The following is a 23,211-nucleotide window of genomic DNA, read 5'->3' as shown; positions in this document are numbered from 1 at the left end:
TTGGGTACTTTTGCTATACTGGCACTATTCATAACTATCTGCACCCAGCATTTTACTGTGCTTTGCTTGTTGTTGAAATGTTCCCTACTCGTCAGTGAAAGCATTGGTCTTGTCTCTTGTGATGGCATGTCAGTACACAGTATTAGCAAAACTTCATTTAAGTAGTGACATACACACAATTAGATTTTCCTAGCATAAACAATGAACTACATTATTTGCATTTGGTATTGGAGCAACTCAGAATATTGTCCTTTTTAGAAACAAGATCCACAGACAGTAACTATTTATATCATTTTTGGTTGCCATCAGTCTGTATTGAGAATCCTGTGGGTCTACTGTAATGAAGGATACATTTTAAACAAGTATTTTGATTTTTTTTTTTAAATCTCCATTTGGGTCAATTATTTTTCAGTGTTTACTTTTTTGCTTTGTTTATTACATCTAAATCTCCACTTAGTCTAAAGATGTTTTCCCCACATCTAGTTTGCCTTCACATCAACTCTGTGAAGGGGAGGTTAGTTTGTGAGAAAGTAGTAGTCCAAGTTCACCCAGTGAACTGCATGGCCGATTAAAGATTTGAAGAACAATCTTTCTAGTCTAGGTGTCATACATTGCTCTGGAGTTTGTCAAACTGCAACTTCCAGTTTTCTTCACTATTGACTATGCTGGCTAGTGCTGATAGGATGTGAGATCTGATAACATCTGAAGGGTAATGTGATTCTTATCCTGTTGTAGTCCAACATTATGACCAAGCACACCATGTTGACTCATGATTTTCAATTTCCAGAAAAGGGAAGCCTATATTAAAATGTTGAAGTGTGAAGTACTCCTCTTCAGTGTACCAGAAATCTAAACACGCTTTCTGGATGCCTAGTTACATGCCTTATCCTTGACTTCCAGTCAGCCACCAGTATCCCATGACCAGTGAACATGCTATGTCATTGTTGTACTGTTTGGGATTGGGGAGGGGGCTGCCCTGTTAGCATTTTATTAAAAACCTAAAGATTTTTATTATTATTACTTCTGCAAATATAGGTTTTCCTCAGATCTTCTAATACCTTTCTCTTGTTCATGGGCAATACTGTTTTGATTCTATAAGGAACCATGCTTCAAGAATTAGTTTGCTATTAGTATATTGGATAGTAGTTTGTTTTTCCTTACCTACCCTTCTTGTAAGCTTTTGCGTCATTTTCTGCTGTCTCGTAACTCTTGCTTCCTAGCTTTCCGACCTCTGTGTCTCATTGTTCTCCAATAGGTGCCTGATGCCATTCTGAAGTGCCAACGTGCTGGTATTACTGTCAGGATGGTGACAGGTGACAACATCAACACAGCACGTGCCATTGCAACCAAGTGTGGGATCTTGCTGCCTGGGGAAGACTTCTTGTGCTTGGAAGGAAAGGAGTTCAATCGGCTTATTCGCAATGAAAAAGGAGAGGTGAGATCATTGAGGCCAGTTGCGGTCCTGTTGATCTATTTAGAACTGAGGAATATTTCTTGCATTCTTTCTTCTGAAAAAGTGCCTTTATCTCAGAAATTTTATGAGCTTTATCAAACCAGTTTACCCAGCTATAGTTGAGACTCTCCAGTCCAAAATACTCAAAACTAGAAAGCAGCTAGAAAAAGACTTCTCTTGCTTATGTCTTTCTGTAATACTTGAAGTATTTACTGTAGCCTCCTATTGTGGAGGCAGGGTGATGTCATTGACTGACTTTTGATGCTGAAACTATTAACCACAGATGTTTACTCATTGATCTTCTGACATGTGAGATCTGTGTAACTAATGAATCCTGTACAAGGAGAAAGACAGAATATACATTAATAGAGGAATCATTTCTCCCTGTGTGTAAAGTTTGTTGCCCTCCCTTATAAGTCATTAAGTAAACTGTTTTTAGGTGAAGAGATCTTGCTTGTGGTTTCTCTGAGCCTTCTGACACTTCTGCTGGGTGTGGTGGTTCTGAAACTGGTACAGGGTTAGCCTGGTTTGTGTTTTCGTGGTTTTGTCTTGCAGGTGGAGCAAGAGCAGCTGGATAAGGTCTGGCCCAAACTACGAGTCTTGGCACGTTCTTCACCCACAGATAAACACACACTTGTGAAAGGTATGGTCAATGGAATTGAGAGAACTTGGCTTCCAAAAATGCCCCCAAGGAAGTGAATATGGAAGAAATCACAGGGAGCAGAACATCCCTTGGCAACTGGCTTATCTCCTTAATAAGGGGAAGGCTTTCTATTTGCACAGCCAAAGCCACTGACAGTATGTATTTGTTTTGGAAATTTATATTATGCCTTCCCAATTTCAAGTGAAAATCCCAGAGGCAGCTTGCAGTTTAAAACAATATGTCTAACACACATTTTGAAAAGTAGCAGAGAGAAAACAATAAGGAGGCAGTGAACAAACAGGTTGTTTATTTAAGGAGTACACAGATGAAAACCTTGGCAAAACAGTAAGGTTTTCAGGCATAACCAATAAAATAGTGGTAAACAGGGAGCCATACAAACTCTGTGAGGTCTGGCCATCACAATAGAAATGGCTACCTCATACTTCACTGCCAGCTGTACCTAAGAAGGTGATGGGATGCACTGAAGGGTTTAACAAAATTATCTTCATAGATGAGCAGATTCCTGTTGTTAGTGGACACAGAGACAGTCATTAAGGTATGAAGATCCTGAGTTCATTTGGATTTTCAAGGTGACCACCACTTGAATTACTTTCAGAAATTGACCTGATGCCTTTCAGTTAGCTGTTTTGTTGCTTGGCAGATCTCTCTGCTTTTCCTCTCCTGATACTTAGCCAATTTTTCAGGAATTATTGACAGTACCATTGGAGAACAGAGACAGGTGGTAGCTGTGACTGGAGATGGCACTAATGATGGCCCAGCCTTGAAGAAAGCAGATGTTGGATTCGCTATGGTATGGACTCATAGTTTGCAGGATTGTGTTGCAAACCTTTAACAAGTATTATGTAGGGTTAAGGATTTATCTTTGTGTGCCTTGACACACTGGAGATGTTAAGCATTGACTTAAGATACTGTGTGTGTGTGTGTGTGTGTGTGTGTGTGTGTGTGTGTGTGTGTATTTAAACTCTATTTTTATTCTGCTTTATTTTCTGTTTCAGTTTTTGCACTTTGCAGTTCAGGACAGAATCTCACAATCCCTGGGCTCAGTAGGACACAGCAGGCAAGCATTAGGGAAAATTGGTCACCACAGGATACCTGCTTAATGTTTCTGAAGCTTGCTGAGATAGTTCTGGTAGTGAAAGATTCTGTAGTCATTTACTGCCACCATGTGTCTGTAACTGAGTTTTGCAATATGTCTCTGATACCATGGTTCTTCACTAAGGAGGAAGAGACTTAAGGGCAGAAAATTACTGGTTAACTTTTTCATAGTCATTTTTGGGTTTAGAAGGTGAAAAACATTAAAATAATGAAACTGTTTACATAGTTTGGATATGTTGTTTATCATATGATCATCAAGTGGGCAAGTGTCAGCATGACATAGTGGTTTGAGCATTGGACTAGGACTCTGGAGACCAGGGTTCAAATCCCTGCTTGGTCATGGAAACCCACTGATGACCTTAGGAAAGTCACACTCTCAACCTCAGAGGGAGGCAAAGGCAAACCCCATCTGAACAAATCTTGCCAAGAAACCCCCATGATAGGCTTGCCTTAGGGTCATCATAACCTAGAAACGACTTGAAGGCACACAACAGCAACAACAACATGGTATTTAGTACTTGCAGATCAGTTGGGCCTTTTATGCCCACCAGAAAAATTAAGAGATTATCTACATAGTTCATTCTATAGTGTTGTGTTCCACATTCAAAAACTACTGTTGTTTGCTATTTGAGTTGTGATCTTATCTCTATGGAGAAGCAACTGAAACAGCAATAAAAACAGCCATCAAATGTCACCTTTGTGACTTTTTCTTCCACTTTTTCCTCTCTGCTTACTAAGGGCATTGCTGGTACAGATGTGGCTAAAGAGGCCTCAGACATCATCTTAACAGATGACAATTTTACAAGCATTGTCAAGGCAGTGATGTGGGGTCGCAACGTGTATGACAGCATCTCCAAATTTCTTCAGTTCCAACTGACGGTCAATGTAGTAGCTGTGATTGTGGCTTTCACAGGTGCTTGCATTACACAGGTAACACTACACAGGATTTTCTTTTTGATTAAGTGCTAAGAGCCATGAGAGTGTCTTAAAAGCAGCTGCTCTGGATTTGATTCCCTGTTATGAAGATATTGTGGGTTTGACAATTTGGGTGTCTTTACCTGAGAATGTCAAAATTGTGCTATAAAAATTTCTGCTCTTGGTATGGATTGGCATATAAAATTCTAAATTATTAATAGAATTAAAAATAATTTCCTTGCTGAGCCAGGCTATAGGTCCATCAAATCTGTTGTTTCTAGCTCTGGGCAGCTGGATGCACTGGGGTGGACAACTATCAAGTATCTGAGGGCTACACAGAGAGATATCACTGGACTTCAGAGTGGCTCAACTCTACTGCAATATGCATACCCCTTAAAAATATTTTAAAGGTTTCCTCAAAATACTTTTTCCAGTTTACTCCAGTTTAGAAAAACTTGGAGGGGGATCAAAACATGGCAAAATACCTACCCATTTTGATCAGAAATAGTATTTATTTACATTTCTCCCACCCCAGTGGGCCATATGTGTTCCCCACCCAGATAAGAACCAGAACTGATGGAGATGGCAGTTCCATTGTTGTTGTGCTCAACAACACTTACAATGGAAAGATAACACTTACAATGGAAAGTCTGCTTTATATATTTCATTATGGCTCATGGCCAGTGGTGACTGTTCTTTTCTACATTTGCACCATATTATTGCAGTGCTGGTGACTTAAGGATGACTTAGGGCAGTACTTCTCAAATAGTGGGGCACGCCCCCCAGGGGGGGCGCGAGGCTCCGTAAAGGGGGGCTCGTTTGACCTCGGCAAATACTGTCATATTGGATTTCTAGATCGGATCATCCGACTCACTCGCAAGCGGGGGGCGCGAAATGTTTTCTTCTCCCTAGGGGGGGGCATGACAGAAAATAATTGAGAAGCACTGACTTAGGGTGACATAGGATGACTTAAGAGATGTTGTTTTGATTAATTAAATTTGAATTGGGATTCTGAAAATGGTTAAAATCGGGAGCATTTGGGCTGCCCAAAAGAACCTTGGAAGACATGTGGTCTCTGGCTTAGCAACCCACTGAGTCTAAATATTTAGTTATACTAACATTAGTAGTACCAGGCTACACAGTAAACATCCCTGTATTACTTTAACAGCACCTTTTTGAGCTTGAACTTAACACATTTCAGTTCCATGTGAAGGAGGCTGGGAAACTAGGAAGGGATATAAATGGTGTAGACTGAGTTTCAGAAAGTACAGATTGTATCTAATGTCTAAAAGTTTCCCTCCAAACCTTTTATTCATTCACGCTGCCTTCCTGTACCGTGTAGGGCAGACAACTGTTGGGGTTAGGGGACCAAATTGTGTGGAAGCACAGTGCTCTGAGTTCTAGCAAGGAGTGATATAGCCTCTGGACCCTGCATCGTTTCCCATCCCTGAATTAGATACAAGATACAATCTATTCTGAAGCATTCTTCTGTCTTTGCAGGACTCTCCTCTGAAGGCTGTCCAGATGTTATGGGTCAACCTGATCATGGATACCTTTGCCTCATTAGCCCTTGCCACAGAACCCCCATCAGAGTCCTTGCTCCTGCGCAAGCCATATGGCCGCAACAAGCCACTTATTTCCCGCACCATGATGAAGAACATCCTGGGGCATGCCGTGTATCAGCTCACCATTATCTTTACACTACTTTTTGCAGGTGAGAGTCATAAAGAGTGATGTGTGGTCTATACCAGGGGGTGGATGGAACAAATAGCCTGTGCCTTGGAAATCTAGGTTCCAAGTCCTCTCTGTCCTACCTTTAGTTGTAGTTTGATTTACTTGTTCGTTGAAGTCTTTGTAACATTTGTGCTTCCCTCAAAAGGAGGCTACCAAAAAGGCAATTAAATATTATTTTAGAAATCATCATAACAGTCATCATGCTATGTATATCACATATTTTTCCCAGCTCTGAGACTCAATTTTGGTACCTAATTTTGAACTAAAATTATACCTATTGGTGTCTTTGGAATCAATAAAGTAGAATCTAGAAATTAATTAGCTGAATATTTATAGAAGGTACAGCTGCTATATAACTTGGCATATGAATCCTTGGATTTAAAATATTAAAAAGATATGTTTTATTTTGCATATATTGAAAGCTAAGAAACTTCCTGGTAAATAACCTTGAGGGGAAAAAATGTCAACAGCAGACCTCACTGAATATAATTGAAGGCTTCTAATTACTGCAGTATACCTTTTGAACCACAAATAGTTTCAAGTGATGAACTGTTTTTGGTTTTAGTCAAACGATTTCTTTTCTATCAGTAGTCATATTATGTTTATTTAAACTGAGCTCTTCCCCTCCAACTCTACTGTGGACAAAATATGTACAGGGACAACCTCTGGATTGCTGTGTTTCTTTTTCCTGATAGATATGTGTGCATAACAGGCATAAATTTCATAGAGACACAACTTCACCACTGTATAAAATAGCAGTGAATCACCACATGGTCTTTTTACCAACTTAACTGCTTGACCGTTTTATAATCATATCATAAATGATACTATCCACAGATGGAAGTCATGTTTTTAATGTCTCCTTTTTTTGATAGGTGAGAAGTTCTTTGATATTGACAGTGGCCGGAATACTCCACTCCACTCCCCACCCACTGAACACTACACCATCGTCTTCAACACGTTTGTCATGATGCAGCTTTTCAATGAGATCAATGCTCGTAAAATCCATGGTGAGAGGAATGTATTCGAGGCCATTTACCGGAACCCTATCTTCTGCACAGTGGTGCTAGGAACCTTTGTTTCTCAGGTAAACAAAATGGATGAAGGGGAAAGGGGATGAAGATATGAAAGACATGATAAAACCTGAATGAGAAGAGAGATCATGAAAGTGGGGAGAGGACTATTAAACTTTATTGAATGACACAGTCTTTGTATTGTAATTCTGACCAAATATCCTAGATTGTCATAAGGCTGACACTACTGACTACCTCAGAAGAGTATATCCCATTCAGTCCCATTCAGAAATCATTTGAGCCTGAGCAATTTGACAGAAATATGTCTGAGCAATTTCACACCATATATCTCAGTTCTTCTTTGAGTGCCGTGTAAGCAGCCTTGCCATGAGCATGGGTTTTTTTAATTATTTTTGGAAGCTGAGCTACAGTTTAGCTCCAAACTTTGAACTACTCTACCTCATAGTGTGGAGAATTGCACGGTTCAATATGGAAGTTTTGCAGAGCAACATGGTCTCTTTGCAAGTTTTGCCTTGTTTAAGGGCTGTGGTTTCTAGTTCACAGGACAATACTGAAATTGCTTTTATCTAAAGTCAGAAAGTTTATTAATTTTGTCCCTTTAAGTCTGCCTCAAACCTATGTCAGTTCACCACTACCTAGTCAACAGTTCTTCAATCTTCTCTAGAACATCCGTCAAAATGCTAAATAATCTCTATCCTTATTATTGACAGATGATCCCAGCTTGGAACGTATCTGTAGTTCTAAAACATATCCAAAAGGGATTAGAAAAAGCCAATGAATCCAGTGTAAAAAATGTTACAGAGCAGTTCTTAAACTTTTCTTTACTACAGATCCCCTTCAAATATCTTTTGTTGCTGTAGACCACCAAGACTTAATTCAAGATTTCAAACTCTAAAGTGCATCAAATATTTATTTAAAGTTGTTAATCAAGTATCTTCAAATTTACTCTACACCAATACCATCTCCAATACCATCTCTTCAGGGTTTCAGGTAGAAATTGTTTCCAGCCCAAATTGGAAATGCTGGGGCTTGAACCTAGACTCTCAGCATGTGTAATTCTTGGATATAGCAATATTATGTCTTGTGTGGGGAAAGGAATATACATCACTCCAGATGCCTATCAGCCAGACTGGCTGGGGCTCATGGGATCTGGAGTCCAGAAACATCTGGATAGGCATGTCAGAAACCTCTACCCCCTCATCATCTAATAACTCAGTGTTATCCCTTGTATTATTTCTCAGTTGACCCTAATATATGTATAATCTTAATATGTTTTTTTTGGAGATGATACTAATATTTTGTTTATCTTTCAACTCATAATATGAGTTTGATGGTCATCCTCTGAGCACCTCCCAGGGGAGCGGAAGACACTGCCTTATTGCAGGGTGCAGTGTTTATCCATATCCCAAAACTACCTATTCGAAGGTGCACTTGGTTCTTCAAGTAAGCCTGACATACTTTTCTTCATTCATTGCCTCATTACTTCTATTTTCTTCCAGAGACATTCTAATCTGTGCCCTTCCATGGTGCCTGGTTTGCCTCATTATCTCCTTGTACCTCCGGCCCTGCACATGTGGCCCACCCCACTTTTAACTCCTTTGTCATTTTCCTTTCGGTCACACTGTGAACAATAACCCTCCCTCCTCGTTTCACACGCATAAGCTTCATGATGCCTCATTCACTTTTACTTCAGGTGTGTCATTGAGCTGCTGCTGCCTGAGGCAATCCAGTGATCTCAGGCACTAGAGCACATCAGAAAGCTGCCTCTTGTCTGCTCCCTCCCTTGGTTGCTGCCACTGTGAGTCATGATGATGGAAGGAGGGAGAAGCGAAGCCCAACGGCCACCCACAGACACACATTGCAAAACATGTGTGCCACTCTCCATTCTCCTCAGACCCCAGCCTGCTGATATCACCCACCTTTTTCCTGAGGGGAGGAAAGCACAAGACTAGCTCCCTGCTTTATCATTGACTTCAAGCCTTCATGGAAGCCTTGTAATGACACAGGACCTCCCAGGAATCTGGAGTCATTGCCATTGTTACAGAGTTATAAAGTAAAAACTTATATTCTACATTAATAAACAAGGTCACACAAATATTTTTGATTTGAATACACTGGGCTGTGTTTAGAAATGAAATCTTATTTAGACATCCTGAGACTCTAGTCTCCTTTTTCCATGTGGCTCTGAAAGCCTTTTCTCCTTTACCTTAGAACCCTTAGTTTTGGTCTCCATTTAGCTATTCTCCTGGAAGATAGTGTTTCTTTCAGCATTTGATTTAGCAAGATGTGCCACTGATTGTTATGTTTTATGACTGGAGTTTTTCGCAAGGACAAAAATGTCCCAAAATCGGATGTTATTTTTATCCTGAATCTTCTGACTTTTATGGCCGGCATCCATAGTTTTTTGTGAGTTTTTTTGGGCTATGTGGCCATGTTCAAGCAGAGTTTCTTTCTGACGTTTCGCCAGCATCTGTGGCTGGCATCTTCAGAGAATGCCCAAAAAACCCACACAAAACTAAACAATATATTGTTTTGTCTTATTCTTCCCAGATTCCTCATCTCTAGCAGAGAAACCACTATATCTTTTGGATCTAGGATGGTCCCTGGTCTTTTATTTAAAAAAAAAAAGGCAGAATCATTTTACAGATCAGTATTACTTTTTGTTTCTTACAAAGAACCAACTCAGTTTTTCAATTACTCATCAACATGTTTCTAAATGGATCAGACAGTCTATTCATTTGATATTCCACTTGGTAAAATTACCTCTTCCTGACTCAGTTCACCTTCATTCTGCTAAAGCTATATCTACCTCAGCAGGCTTACTTCGAGGCATTGTTATCCCCTCAATCTATTAGGCAGCAACATAATTCCAGATAGTGACATTTGTGGAGCATTATAAACTGAATCCAAGCAGCCCTTCATTTGGCAGAGTGGTGTTATTGTTAGTATCATCTGTGAGGCATTTACCTCCTTACAGTAGATCAGCATGTATTCACCCATATTTATGATGTACAGAGACATGATGCAGGAGGACAATTACTCTTCAGGTGATCATCTGTGCATTCATACAACCTACTGTCTAACCTCACTGTGATGGCGCCATCACAGTTCCAAAGATCATGCGCTGGTTCTGAAGAACGGAGGAGAACCACTGCAGGAAACTGTGGTATGCACAGTGAGATCGGGTGTGGTTTACCACTAAATTGTTGAGTTTGGAAAGTGCCTGAACGAAACTCTGTAGAACACATCCTCACCTCTGAGAGCTGTAGTTCCAGGTAAGTAGCCTTTCCTCTTCAGTGGAAGACAGTAGCTAGTACATGGAAGGATGGCAGCTTCCAGTTCATTTCTGGAGGACTGAAGCTGTCCCCTGAACTCCTACGTGACTTTCTGCCTCTGTGCAGCTAGACAGACTCTGGCCTAAATTGGTAGGAGAAGGAAAGTCAGTAGACGGAACACAGAGGAAAACCTTCTTTGATCACACAGCTGTGGCAAGCTGATTAACCTGGAAGGAAAACTAATCATTTTCCTTGCTCCCCCCCCCCCCCCCCCGGAGCAAGTACCAGCAGGATTTTCATGTATTCACAGTCTACATCCAGTCAGCAGGATGAATAGTGCTTGACACATGGACTTTGCAGCCAAAGCTGCTACAAGACCCAAATCATCAAGAGAAAAACACCCTAACTATGTGCTCTATGTGGTACAGAGGAAGACTAAGAACTTCGCCTTGCTGTTTTCTACCACCATAGCCCCCTGAATTCATGTGATCTCATCTAACTAGAGATGTTAAGCTGGGTGAGATCTGTTAGGTACTTGGAAAAGAGATTTCCTGGGAACACCATGGATTTCCAGTTAGAGCTAGGGAAGAATACTGCTTGAATCACAATAGAGTTATTGTTGCCAAAGATGATAAGTTTGGGCTACATAGACTGATGATTTGTGTCAGCTCCTTATGCTCCTTACGTACTTCTTTCTCATTGATAGCTTCTGGATCAAATAGATGTGGGTCAGTGGAGAAAGCATTTATCCTGATTTGTGAGGTAGATAGAGCCCTGCCTTTGACCACCACCTAACATTCTTTGCTGCTCTTCAGGCTGCAAAGTAGGGCCTCCAAAGATAACTCCTCTTTCAGGTCTGCCCATAACAGTTTATCATGAATTACTATAAATTTCAGTCCCCTCTCCACATAACCAGAAGAGCTAATAGATCCAGAATCTGCCAGTATCCTTGCTGGTCTTCTCCCAGTCTCCTGTAAATTTCCTCAGGCCCATATATCTCCTATGAATAACAAAGCAGATCTGTTTCTCTTCAGGTTACTGCAAAAAGAAACCCAGATACATGTAGATAAGTATCGCAATTGTCAGGGAGTCACTCTCAACTCTGCAGTATCCTTCAGAAGGTTCTGGCAAGAAGAGTGGTGTGCTCTCTGATGGTGACAGAGTAGAGGAAAAAATAGCTGAGGGCAGATTCTTTCTTCGTGACACTTTATTGACAAATGCTATGGAGTCTTTCCATCTGTCCTTCCCAGATGAAAACCAGCTCACTGCAGTAGCTAAGATAACCAAGCCATCTGTTATTACCTCATCTTTTCCTGCAGCTCTGCCTTCTGCTGCAGCAGTTCAGATTCTATCAAGCTTCAGTGACATACCTTGCAAGAAGTGGGCCAAATCTTCTCAGCCAAAATCTCTTCATCATTTCTGTGACAAATTTTACTACCTACCAAATGATGAAATAGCTTATTTCCAAGGTAGAATCATAGAATCGTAGAGTTGGAAGAGACCACAAGGGCCATCCAGTCCAACCCCCTGCCATGCAGGAACTCTCAATCAAAGCATCCCCGACAGATGGCTATCCGGCCTCTGTTTAAAGACCTCCAAAGAAGGAGACTCCACCACACTCCATTGTCGAACAACCCTTACTGTCAGGAAGTTCCTCCTAATGTTGAGGTGGAATCTCATTTCCTGTAGCTTACATCCATTGTTCTGGGTCCTAGTCTCTGGAGCAGCAGAAAACAAGCTTGCTCCCTCCTCAATATGACATCCCTTCAAATATTTAAACAGGGCTATCATATCACCTCTTAACCTTCTCTTCTCCAGGCTAAACATCCCCAGCTCCCTAAGTCATTCCTCATAGGTTTCCAGACCCTTCACCATTTTAGTCGCCCTCCTTTGGACACGCTCCAGTTTCGCAATGTCCTTTTGGGTAGCTATATTCTAGTTGCTGTCTAGGGGAAAGAAGTCATGCCTCCATGCTCTTTAATATTCTCTGAAAACCAAAATAACCAAGGAGAAGAATTTGCCATAGACAAAGACATTTTGTGGTTCTTAGAGTTTCAACTGTACTTCTCTGGTAGATTGTTTAGCATTCACCTGGGTCTTAGAGTAGAGCTGTCTCAACAAGAAAACCAGGAACACAGTAAAGATTAGTTTTCTCCACATAGCCTTTCTAGCAATGACATCGTAAACTTCCTGCAGTTTGAAGCCAAATTCTGTGGCCCCCAAGTGGGTATGTAGTTGGAAGTGGGATTGTGGGATAATGCCAAATAAAAGGCAAACCTGGCCACTGTCATTTTTTCTGGCATACAATTATTTGGACAACAATTGGAAGTGGTACTTATACCAAGGAAAAAACCAAGGTTTGATGATAAGACATAGGAGTTTATCACATAGGAGGGAAGTGCCCAAATTCCATATGTAAGTGGGGTTTAAACCTGGGAAAATCCCACAAGAGTGGGATTGTTTTCAGATGAAGTCACTGAAATTAAGCATTAATGTGACATTAACCCATGCAAAAAGCAGCAAAATCGCCCCGCTTTTTAACGTCAGGATTTTCTTGGAGTTAAAATGTGACACAATTTTGCTGCTTTCTTATGGGTTAATGTTGTGTTAATGCTCAACTTGAGTTACATGTCTGAAAGCAATCTCGCTCTTGCTGGATTTCCCCAGGGTTTAAACTTCATTCATCCACAGGATTTGGGCACTTTGCATCCCATGTGATAAACTCCCTAGTGTTAGACTGTAAAACTCCTCATGTTTCTTTTCTTCATTGTAATACTGGAAGTATGATCACACAAGTATTACGCATTAGAGCATTCATACCCCACTCTTCAGCCACAAAGGCTCTCAGAGAGGCTTACAGATTGCTAAAAGATTTGATAATGTTAGAGATGTGAAAGGTTTTCTTTGATTGTTTGTTTGTTTGTTTGTTTGTTTGTTTGTTTGTTTGTTTTTCAATGAGAAGTATTCTCTCTCCTTCCCTAACAACTAAATCATTTGTTGATGAAAGGAAGAATAGAATAAAAACCATTAACCTCAGGAGCTTCTGAACTTTAGACCAAATGTAGATCTGACAGGAAAAGACAGTTGTCATGCAGTTTCTAAAGCAAAACAGTTTCAAGTGAACTTCTGTGCATGTTTTCCTTCCAAGAATGGCATGCTCTAAGAATCAGAAATAAAAGACCCTGAGAAGAAAAGTCTGTTAGAATGTTGAATTCAGAGGTCTATAATAACCAATTAGAAAATGAGCAGGCAACTGCATTGAGTCTGGAGAACAATTTTCTGCCTTTAGGACCCTGGGGGGAATATATGGACTGTCAGAAGAGGACAGAAGTTCATTTCTTTTCTTCTTTCATTTTTTTTAAAAGATGTACTTTTAATATTAAAGTACACACTTTATTTGATAAGTGCCACCAGATCTTTGTGAAATCTCCCTTTGCACTTTTGCCATGTCAATCAACACTGCATACATGATTCAAGACTGTTTAGCTCCTTGATTTAAGTTTTATTTTTAAATTACTTATTTTATACCCAGTGCCTTCCACCCCTTTACTGAAGTAGACTCTGCACAAATACAGCTAATAAAAACATGACTTGCAAATTACTGCCTTGGATTACTTGCAAATTATTATTGCCTTGGGTCGTTTGTTCACCTACTCTACCTTGCCCCAGCCTGATCATGGCTTGGAATGATGGGAACTGGATTCAGTCACATTTGGAGGGCATCAGTTTAGGGAAGACTGATCTAGTAACTTATTTGAGCTTCATAAAGAGAATACTATTTCAGAAGTAATGACTGTATGACAAGTCATACACACTTCTGAATTTTGCTCTGCTGCACCACTATTGAAGCTGCAGTAATACCATTCTCTTTTTTATCTAGCCACCCTAGTAATGTTTCTTTCTCTACAGTTTTACTGATGCCTTTCTGACTGCTTTTTTTTCTTCCTCATATTCTAGATCATCATTGTTGAATTTGGTGGAAAGCCATTCAGCTGTTCTGGGCTTACCTTGAGTCAGTGGTTCTGGTGTATTTTCATTGGTGTTGGAGAGCTGCTTTGGGGCCAGGTGAGCACTTGAATAATCATCCTCTGGTGATCCAGAAAATTTATCCCATTTGTCCCATTTGTTGTTAAAGTGGGGACAAACTGAGGCTTTATGGTTAACTTCATCTTAGTACTGAGGGTGTGATGAAGAGTCTCGCTCTGATTTTATCTACTGACCCATTTGTAGATAAATATAGCTTCTGTATTACTGCTTTGCTATAGAGTTTCATTAGCTGGCCCTAAGTAACCTAAATGCACCAAATCATTTCTGATCTTGGAAGCTATAGGGTCAGTCCTGGTTAATATTTATATGGGAGATTGCCAATGAACACCAGGCGCTGCAGGCTATATTTCAGAGGAAGGAACTGGCAAAACTACCTCTGAGTAATATTTGATTAAGAGAACCCTCTGAAATTCATGGAGCCACCATAAATCGACAGGCAACTTGAAGGCATATACACAGAGAGAGAGATTCGTTTTGAGAGCATGGATGAGTCACTTTCCATTTCTGCTTTCATGTGGTCATAGGCGACAGGTCACAATTTTCTCACAGTTGCCTATGAAACATATGAATACATGAGGATGCAATATACTGAATCATGGTACTTCTCCATCATATCTAGTATTGTTGACTAATTGGCAGTGGCCCTCTCTGTCAACCAGAGGTCTTTCCCAAACTTACTAACTTGATCACCTTTAATAGGAGATGTTGGTTCAGATCCTGCATCTGCTCCCTTTTCCCTTCTGCCCTAGCACAACCAACCTTTTCCATACCAGAGAGCACTCCTACTGCCTATTAATTAATGCCCAGGGAGAGAAGTGTCTGGCTGTGGTTAGAAACTGGGAGAAGACTTAAAACTCCATCCTCCCAGATATCTAATAAAACAAAGCAAAATAAAACAAAAAATGTGTGTACACTGAGATCCAAAAGGAGGATCCTAGAGCTTCTCTCAGCTACAGAACCATAGCTGGGCACTGCCTGAATATCCAAGGACTCCCCCAGCCATTAATAACCCATGGGAAGATTTCTTGGTATAGACAGGGTCAGTTGCAGGTGAGAGGGAGGGAATCATTATGCAAAGAGTCATGGGATACCTCCTGGCATAATGACCTATAAAGCTTATACATAGATGTAACAGGAGGTTGCTCCTGCTATATATCACCAACAGGAGTCCAGCAGCTATGTCAAAAGAGTAAACGAATATCATCTCCAAGGAAATAGACTTGCATCTAAGCTAGAGTAGTCGAAACCTGGGCATTCTATCAAAAGTTAGTTCTATGCTGTCAGGTTATTTAATTAACTAGGCATGGGAGTCAAGTAAGAGTAGCGATCAGTTTGATTATGTCCTGTAGTGTAGCATGTACTCACTCATAAGTAATTTTGTCCCATTTCTCAATGAATCTGCAAATTATTTTTTTTTAAAAATCACACATGTACACACACCACTACAGTTTGTTTCTGCATAAAATGCACATTTATTTATATACATTTTTGTATTTTGAACTAAGAATCATATCACAATATTTAGAGCAGAATAAAAAGTAGATCCCTGTGTTTGAATTTATGAGTTAGTGGTTCACATAAAAAATATGGCCTGAGCAAAAACTTTGGGAATCTCTGTAGTAATGAGTTAACTAACCAGCAATGAAAATAGATTAACTTCATTAGGATCTCTAATTCTATGGAATCACATGTTGCTGCATAATAAGGAGAAAGACAATTCTACTTTATTATTTTTCCCCTTTCAACCATTTCACATTTTTACCATCTCATTCTCTCAAGCAGCCATAATTGTTCTTCAGCTCAGTTCCTTATTTCTCTCTTCTTTGGAAAATAGAATTTATTATAGACATAGATGTGCATGTGGACAAGCAATAAATAAAAAAGGGATCTAGGTCAAATATATAACAAGTACTTATTACGCAACTTGTCATTGTGTTGTGTGAATATGCTAACAGCATTTTATGGAGATGGAAGAGAACTTTCTGCAGGTAGTGTAAACAAAGCCAGTGTACATTCACTTTCTTGCATGCATGCACACACACACAGAGTTTTACCTGTCTCTAAGATAGAGAAGGGCAGTGAACAGAGAACGTAGGGAGATTGAGTAGATCTGAATGAGGAGGAGACATCTGTATGAATAAAAGGAATCTTACATTGTGGTACATTGGGGGGGGGGGGAACCCAAAACAAACAGCTTCATTTATATACTGCTTCATACTGAACTAACAGTGTCTAAGTGGTTTACAACTGTAAGCTAATTGCCCCCAACAATCTGTGTACTCATTTTAGCGACCTTGGAAGGATGCAAGCCTGAGTTGAGCTTGAGCCCTTTCGCTAGTATTGAACTCGGAACCTTATGGCTTTGAGTGAGTGGCTGCAGTACAGGCACTTATTCTCTGCGCCACCAAGGCTCCTGAAAACCAGAAAAACAATTCACAGTTTGTATCTTCATCTCTAATATGTGTTAGGGTTATATTACACAATAATGCACTTCTACTAAAATTGATGATTTAAAAGAATCTTGATTTAAGCCTATGTTTTAAATAATTAAAATGAAAACACACAGAGAACCCATATAAATCACATAGCTATTTGATTTAAATCCAGATTTATTTGTTTGATTAAATCAAATCTTCTTTTGTCACTGAGGGTCTAAAGCATGATAAAATATAAAAAAGAATCCAAAGAATGAGCCATTTTTTTGATAAATAAATAGAGGCATTATGCTGTTAACACTGCTAGGATAGCATGGTCTAAATGCACAGAAAGACTGTTGGGATGGTGGCGGTGACAAAATTTATGATCAAACTGAGAAGCAAAATCATGCGAGCTACAGCAAAGAGAAGTTAACTTTGGGTGTCTCGTGTCTCTGTAGTTGATCTGCACTGTCCCAACCAGTCAACTGAAATTCCTGAAGGAAGCAGGGCATGGCATTACCAAAGAGGATATGGCAGATGAAGAGTTGGCTGAGGGTGTAGATGAAATTGACCATGCTGAAATGGAACTTCGACGGGGACAGATTCTGTGGTTCCGAGGCCTCAACAGAATACAAACTCAGGTACACTGCTGATTTCTTCTCTCCTATGGATTTTCAACTGCCATGTTAGCTGTTGACAGTGTTAGCCCTTGGACTTGTGAGGGCATATCCCAGTATAGTTAGGACTTCTGGAATATGACATTCATACTGCCTGTTTGTTTCTTAATTTAATATCCTTACTTCTTATGCACAGCAAAAGGTGGGGAGGGAGACTTATTTGATGCTAAAATTCTCCCCTTGTGTCTTCCAAACAATATTAGATGGTGATTTTTTTTTTCCTGATCAGTGTTTGAAAGTGCTTAGGTTTACATGGTTTGCTTCAAGGTCATTAGGACACAAAGGAATAGGCTAGAAAGAATAAACCCAGTTGCTTTGGCCTAGAATCCTTATGGAGATCCTTGCCCCACTGACATGGCCTTTAACATTTAACCTGGATTATAATGTTCCTCATGGAGGATATCTCAAAGGGAAGAAGAATATTTTGAGGATTAAGGGAAGTTGTTTGGCACTGTATGTTATGGTCAAAAGGGAGTAGTCTCCCAAAATAGCAATTTTCTACCTACAGAAGAACCAGCGTGCAGGCAAGCCTTCTAACAAATATTTCAAATGGTACAAATTAATTCAGTTTTCTCAGGAAAGACTTACAAGTTTATCACACTCCTTACCTTCCGCTCTGCTCCCGTCGCGTAAACGTCACCAATCTGCGATGGGAGCCTCCTGGTGGGATTGCGGATGGCGCAACGCTTCCATTTTCATCATGGAAGCATTATAGTAGGCGTTTTAAAAAGGGCCCTTTTTAAATAACGGATTAAATCGTTATTTTAAAAGGGCCCTTTTAAAAACATTTACGGTAACGCTTCCATGATGAAAACGGAAGCGTTGTGCCATCCGCGATCCCACCTGGAGGCTCCCGTTGCAGATCGATGATGTTTACGTAATGGGAGCAGAGTGGAAGGTAAGGAGTGTGATATCTTGAATAACTCAGATGAAAGCAACATCATCTTGAATTTACAGAGGAGTGTGGGTATTATGTCAGTTAATTATGGTTATGGATATAAGTATCATGTTATTACAAAATTCTAATTTTTCCTAGTTATATAACCTTTTACTCCATAGGTAATAAAATGTGTTTTGACAAATGCCAACCTGGCAAGCTTGCAGTAGTTTTTGTGGTAGCCCTAAATTCTTATCAGGTTAGTAATGTTCTCTGACCTGAAACTGGATGCAACAAGAACAGCCACAGATCAGCTTTTGTATTTGAAAAGTTGTAAATCATTCATCTGTATATGACACAAGCACAACTACCAACTTTCTAAATTGTTTGGATTGTAGCTTGGTTCTTTTAGGAACAATGTAAGAAAACTTAGTAGATCAGTGACAGGACTTGTTCTTCATTTTTGGTGGGTTCTCTTATTGGGCCCTTTACAACTGAAATTCAACAGAGCACAAGCCAAAAGAGTATTATACAGTGATTCTGAGATTTGATATTCTATCCCTGAAACTAATCTTCTTATGATGCTTGCCAAACTATGAGGTATAGTGAAAACATAAAGGAAAAATTCAATTTATTATCAAATTATCCATTCATTTAAAAGCTGACTGGAACATTCAGGTCTTTTAAGACCTATTTAAAAACAGACAGATATTAAGGCATGTGTACTTCCCGTTATAGCATATGTACTCTGCCCTATTCTTGTGACTACCAGCCTAATAACTGTTACTGGAATCCACATAAAATCTCTGTGGACAATTTTATGTCCTGGACAAACATACTGAAGTACAAGTCAGCTTTCAGATAACTTGATCCATAGCTGTTTATCTTTCTTTTTTATTCTTAGAAGTTTGCAATAAATTATTAGACTTTACTGCTGGGATCTCCTTAACCACTGATGGCATCTGGTACAGTGTGGTCCCCATCTTCGTGGGGAAATACGTTCCCAAACTTACCATGGATAGTGAAAATTGTGAATAATAGCAAGCTCTATATTTCTGATGGAAATTGACCATAGTGTCATGCTGGAGGACCTCCACATACCAACAGAGGTGGTCTCTATAGCATGACTCCTCCAGCATGACTTCACGGTCAATGTCTGGTGGACGTTAACCATAGAGTCCTGCCAGAAGACCTCCAGATTCCTAGAGAAAGCTTTATTTTCTGACAAGGGTTAGTGAAACCACGGTTATTGGTCCTGTGGATACGAGGATCAAACTGTATTTCCAAGATCATCATTAACATTTTCCTGGACAGTTTTATTCCCTTTGTTGTATAAAACCTACAAAAAGTTTTTCACTTTAAAAAAAACAACAGACATTTCTACTTGGGATTACAGTCATTTAATTCCAAACTAACTCCATGCTAAGGGGAGGAGTAAATAAATATAGCGGTACACTGTGATACCAGTCTTCCCAGCATACAGAGAGAGAGAGAGAGACTGAGAGACTGTCTTGATTGCTCTTTGAAATTGCAGACTGTCTATCTGCACTGGCTTTACTTTGCATCCTCTCAAGTTCTACATTTTAAAAAATACCTATTTTCTTGATTTTGTCTACCAAGAACGTGTTGGAATTATATCAGCCTCTCAACCTTACGCTTTACAGATGGTATTGGACTTCAATTCCTTGCATTCTTATAGGACAAAGATTAATATCTGTAGCCCAACCCATCGGGAGGTCACTTGATTAGGGAATGTTATGCTGCATTTCCAGCATGTGATGTGACCCTAACAACCAGCAAAGTTAGATGGCAGTGATACACTGAAAGCTGGGACCAGTTTGAAGAGCACAGTTTAAATTATGATGGAAAGCCTAATGTAGTACTATGTCATGATTTTATATGTGTGCCTTTTTCTACTCTCAGGTAAACATCACAGATATTAGCCATTGTTTTAGTTCAAGTGTCAACCTCCATGAGAGGCCCTGAAAGCAAGGAAATGGTCTTGGATGAACATTTGCATGAAAATTAAACACAAGCTATATATTACATGTGGAAATTGTAATCTATGTCAACTTGAGTATAGCTATACTGTGCATGGCCAAAAGGAGGAAAAGGGATAGACTTAGATAGGTTTAATGCAAAGGATGCAAGCAAAGACTCTTACTCACCCACTGAGGCTGCCAAAGGTTGCATGTCAGCTTTCAGTCTAAAGCAGCAATATCGTTTTATTAAGCTCTGGTTAGCCAGACAGTGTCACTGTTGCATGTCGCACACTACCTGTAATGTGCCACTGTGGCAGGTTGTTTTGGGTTCTGGGATACATATACATATACAAATTGTCGAGGTCAGAGGTGTGCATCACTTGGAGAAATGACTGTATATGTTTTCTTAAGTGAGCCACTGCAAAGGCTTTGTAGGGGAAATTGTTCATAGCCAGCAGTGCTCTTCTTTATATTTCAGGAATGGCAAAGAGTAGTAGGTATGAGCAGACATATTGTGATGTTTGTAAAATTACTCTGATTCTTAAGTTGCTTCTTCAAATCAGTAGGAAGAGGAATAGGTGGCCATGTCCAGTTTGTGAAAGAACAACTACACAATGGAAATTTTTGCATGCTCACTGAATAAATGGTGCTGTCTGCTCCAGCAAATACTGTGTAGACATAGCATAACTTGGTAGTATGTTTTTTAATGTGCAGTGTGTAATGTGGATTTAAGCAAATCAGTCTTGAACCTGGAAATCAAACGTCCCAGAACTGCAGATTTTCTAGAATGCCCTATGTCTATTTTCCTTCAGGAGAACTACAGGGTTTTTTCCCCCTGCTTGCATGACTTAAGTGCAGCAGTTGTCATCCTGATAAGATAGCCTCTGTCCTTCCTTTCTTTGTAAGAGGACTTTCCAACTGAAATGCAATGACTTGCTGGTAGTTAAAGAAGCAGGATGCTGTGCCAACGCAACAGCTTTTCTCTGCCTGACCTTTACAAAAACTGACAGTAAGGTAAAAACTGTCTACAATTCTGATACCTCTGCATGCTGCTGTGCACTTTCTGATTGACCAACTGCTGTTGCAATGACTTCTACCTTGTTTTTGTTTTGTTTTGTTTTACTTGTTTTCTAATAGTCAAAACAAATGACCTGATGTTATTCATTATCTGGTCCTTGAAGATTAGCTTTGTAGATTCCACTACTGTTAGAATTCCCTGTCCTTGGTCTGTAGTGTGTCTTGGTGCCATCCATATAAGAACAAACACACTGTTTGCCTCACTGAAGACTGCACTCTTGGATCACTCAGACTTTGACTTGCATGTACATGAGCTGAGTTTCCTCACTGTGCTTTCAGAATGCTTTTACACTGGATTCCCACTATTTGCTCTGTCACACTACATGTTTTATAGTCTTAGGGCCTCTCTGCGCTTTATAGACAAATATTTCATAAATGCCATGGATCATTTAAACTGCACCATCAAAGGGTTTATAGAACTGCTCATAGAAATCAGAGGAAAAATAACACTGAAGTCAGCAAACAGAACAGTACACAAATAGAAAGGGGAAAGTAGCAATTAAACACCTCCAATCCTTCCTGCAGCTTCTCTGCCATCAGTTGACCCCATGCTACTTTTCAAGAAATAAACAAACAAAAAAGAGGCCCAAAAGGTTTTATTCCTTGTGTCTGCATCTAACTTGTGGCTACACCTCAAAACATAAACATACAATTAATTGGAGAAGAGATGTGAAAGGCTATATATATAATCTCTTTGCTTAATGACTCTACCTTTGGATTAACTGCTGAAACTGTGTATGGGGATTACTGGGTTTTTCCTCTATTGCTTTCACTCTTGTTCCTTATTGTTTGTACCTGTATCCTTTGTCTTCCCAGCCTCCCCTTCCATGTTCCTAATTCGTTTTCCTCTCCTGATTGTGGGACAAAGCTTTCTCACTTTCTGATTCTTTGCAGATGGACGTAGTTTACACATTCCAGACCGGCGCCTCCTCTTTACAGGGAGCCCTCAGGAGACAGCCTTCCATCGTGAGCCAACACCACGATGTAAAAAATGTTTCTAGCCCAACCCATGTAGCTCTTTCCTCCGTCAATTCCACTCCCACCACTTCTGCTGCTGCTGCTGCTGCATCTCCTCCTGCGGGCAGTGAGTGATAGTCTATTCAATGCATGACTTCCTAATAACCACCAAAGGGCACTCGCACAGACCTAACCAAACCTGTTCTCTTTCCCTTTTCTTTTAACCCATAACTTGATTCATGGTTTCTTGTCTTGAGAATTGGGAGGAAGTACAGGGGAATACATATCTGTGCATATGTGTGGATGTGTGCGTACAACCTTTTAAAAAAAGCTCTTGCTTCTTCAACTTTATGTTTAAATTCTTCCTTGGTCTTTTTCTGATTCTTCTCCACTATTGCAACTTTTTCTCCTTGCAGGACTGAATTACGATCCCCATATACGTGCAGGAGCACTAAGCTTTTGGATGCTCTTCTTAGAAGGAAAGAAGTGGGAAGGGGGCAGTGATAGGGCTAACAGTCACATGTTAATATAGAGATGTGAAAAAGGCTCTGTCCAAAGTCCAGGTTTTCAGCAGTAATCTCTTACTTTGGCCAAAATTGCCAGCTCTTCTAGTTTTATTGGAAGTTAGTTTTTTCATTTGCAGAACTCTAGAAGGCATTGTTTATTTGGCAGTAAACCCAGATTGAACTGAGTGAAATTTATTTTAGAGTAAATGTGTGTCATACCAGGTTTTGTCAATAACATTTTCAGAAAGGATTTTTGATTGTGCTGACTGATTCAAGTTAGGAAAAAACCATCTCAGCACTTTTAGTTTCAGGATTCTGCATGTTGTCCATCAAGGACAGTGTGGGAAAATCTTGTTTGTGATAATACATACTGGAACACTCTAATAGTAATAACCTAGTTTCCCTTCTAGACAAGTATCTCAGTTCTAATAAAATAAATTGCAAATTTAAAATGATATTTGTCACAATGCAGAGAGCGATGCTCTTGTAATCCAGGGAGAA

The 23,211-nt window shown here is 39.9% G+C and overlaps 1 protein-coding gene across 6 annotated transcripts in view; it reads left to right on the top strand.

Annotated features, from left to right (window-relative positions):
* The window catches only part of LOC149316002 (plasma membrane calcium-transporting ATPase 4-like), a 207,562-nt gene that overhangs the window by 165,539 nt on the left and 18,812 nt on the right, over positions 1-23,211 (top strand). For 3 of the 6 annotated variants that reach the window (XM_089514603.1, XM_089514601.1, XM_089514602.1), the window contains 8 exons: positions 1,256-1,435; positions 2,009-2,096; positions 2,801-2,907; positions 3,951-4,142; positions 5,628-5,841; positions 6,737-6,948; positions 14,128-14,235; positions 17,093-17,275. In XM_089514603.1, coding sequence (XP_089370729.1) covers positions 1,256-1,435; positions 2,009-2,096; positions 2,801-2,907; positions 3,951-4,142; positions 5,628-5,841; positions 6,737-6,948; positions 14,128-14,235; positions 17,093-17,275 — 1,284 coding nt within the window. Of the gene's footprint in view, positions 1-1,255; positions 1,436-2,008; positions 2,097-2,800; positions 2,908-3,950; positions 4,143-5,627; positions 5,842-6,736; positions 6,949-14,127; positions 14,236-17,092; positions 17,276-22,141; positions 22,332-23,211 lie in introns of all 6 variants that reach the window. The other 3 variants (XM_089514605.1, XM_089514604.1, XM_089514606.1) reach the window with 2 other exon arrangements.

The sequence above is a fragment of the Sceloporus occidentalis genome, unplaced genomic scaffold, assembly GCF_023333645.1.
Source record: "Sceloporus occidentalis isolate IW3139 unplaced genomic scaffold, rSceOcc1.0.p SCAF_3, whole genome shotgun sequence".
NCBI classification, from domain to species: Eukaryota; Metazoa; Chordata; class Lepidosauria; order Squamata; family Phrynosomatidae; genus Sceloporus; species Sceloporus occidentalis.
This window is presented reverse-complemented; position numbering and strand designations above follow the sequence as displayed.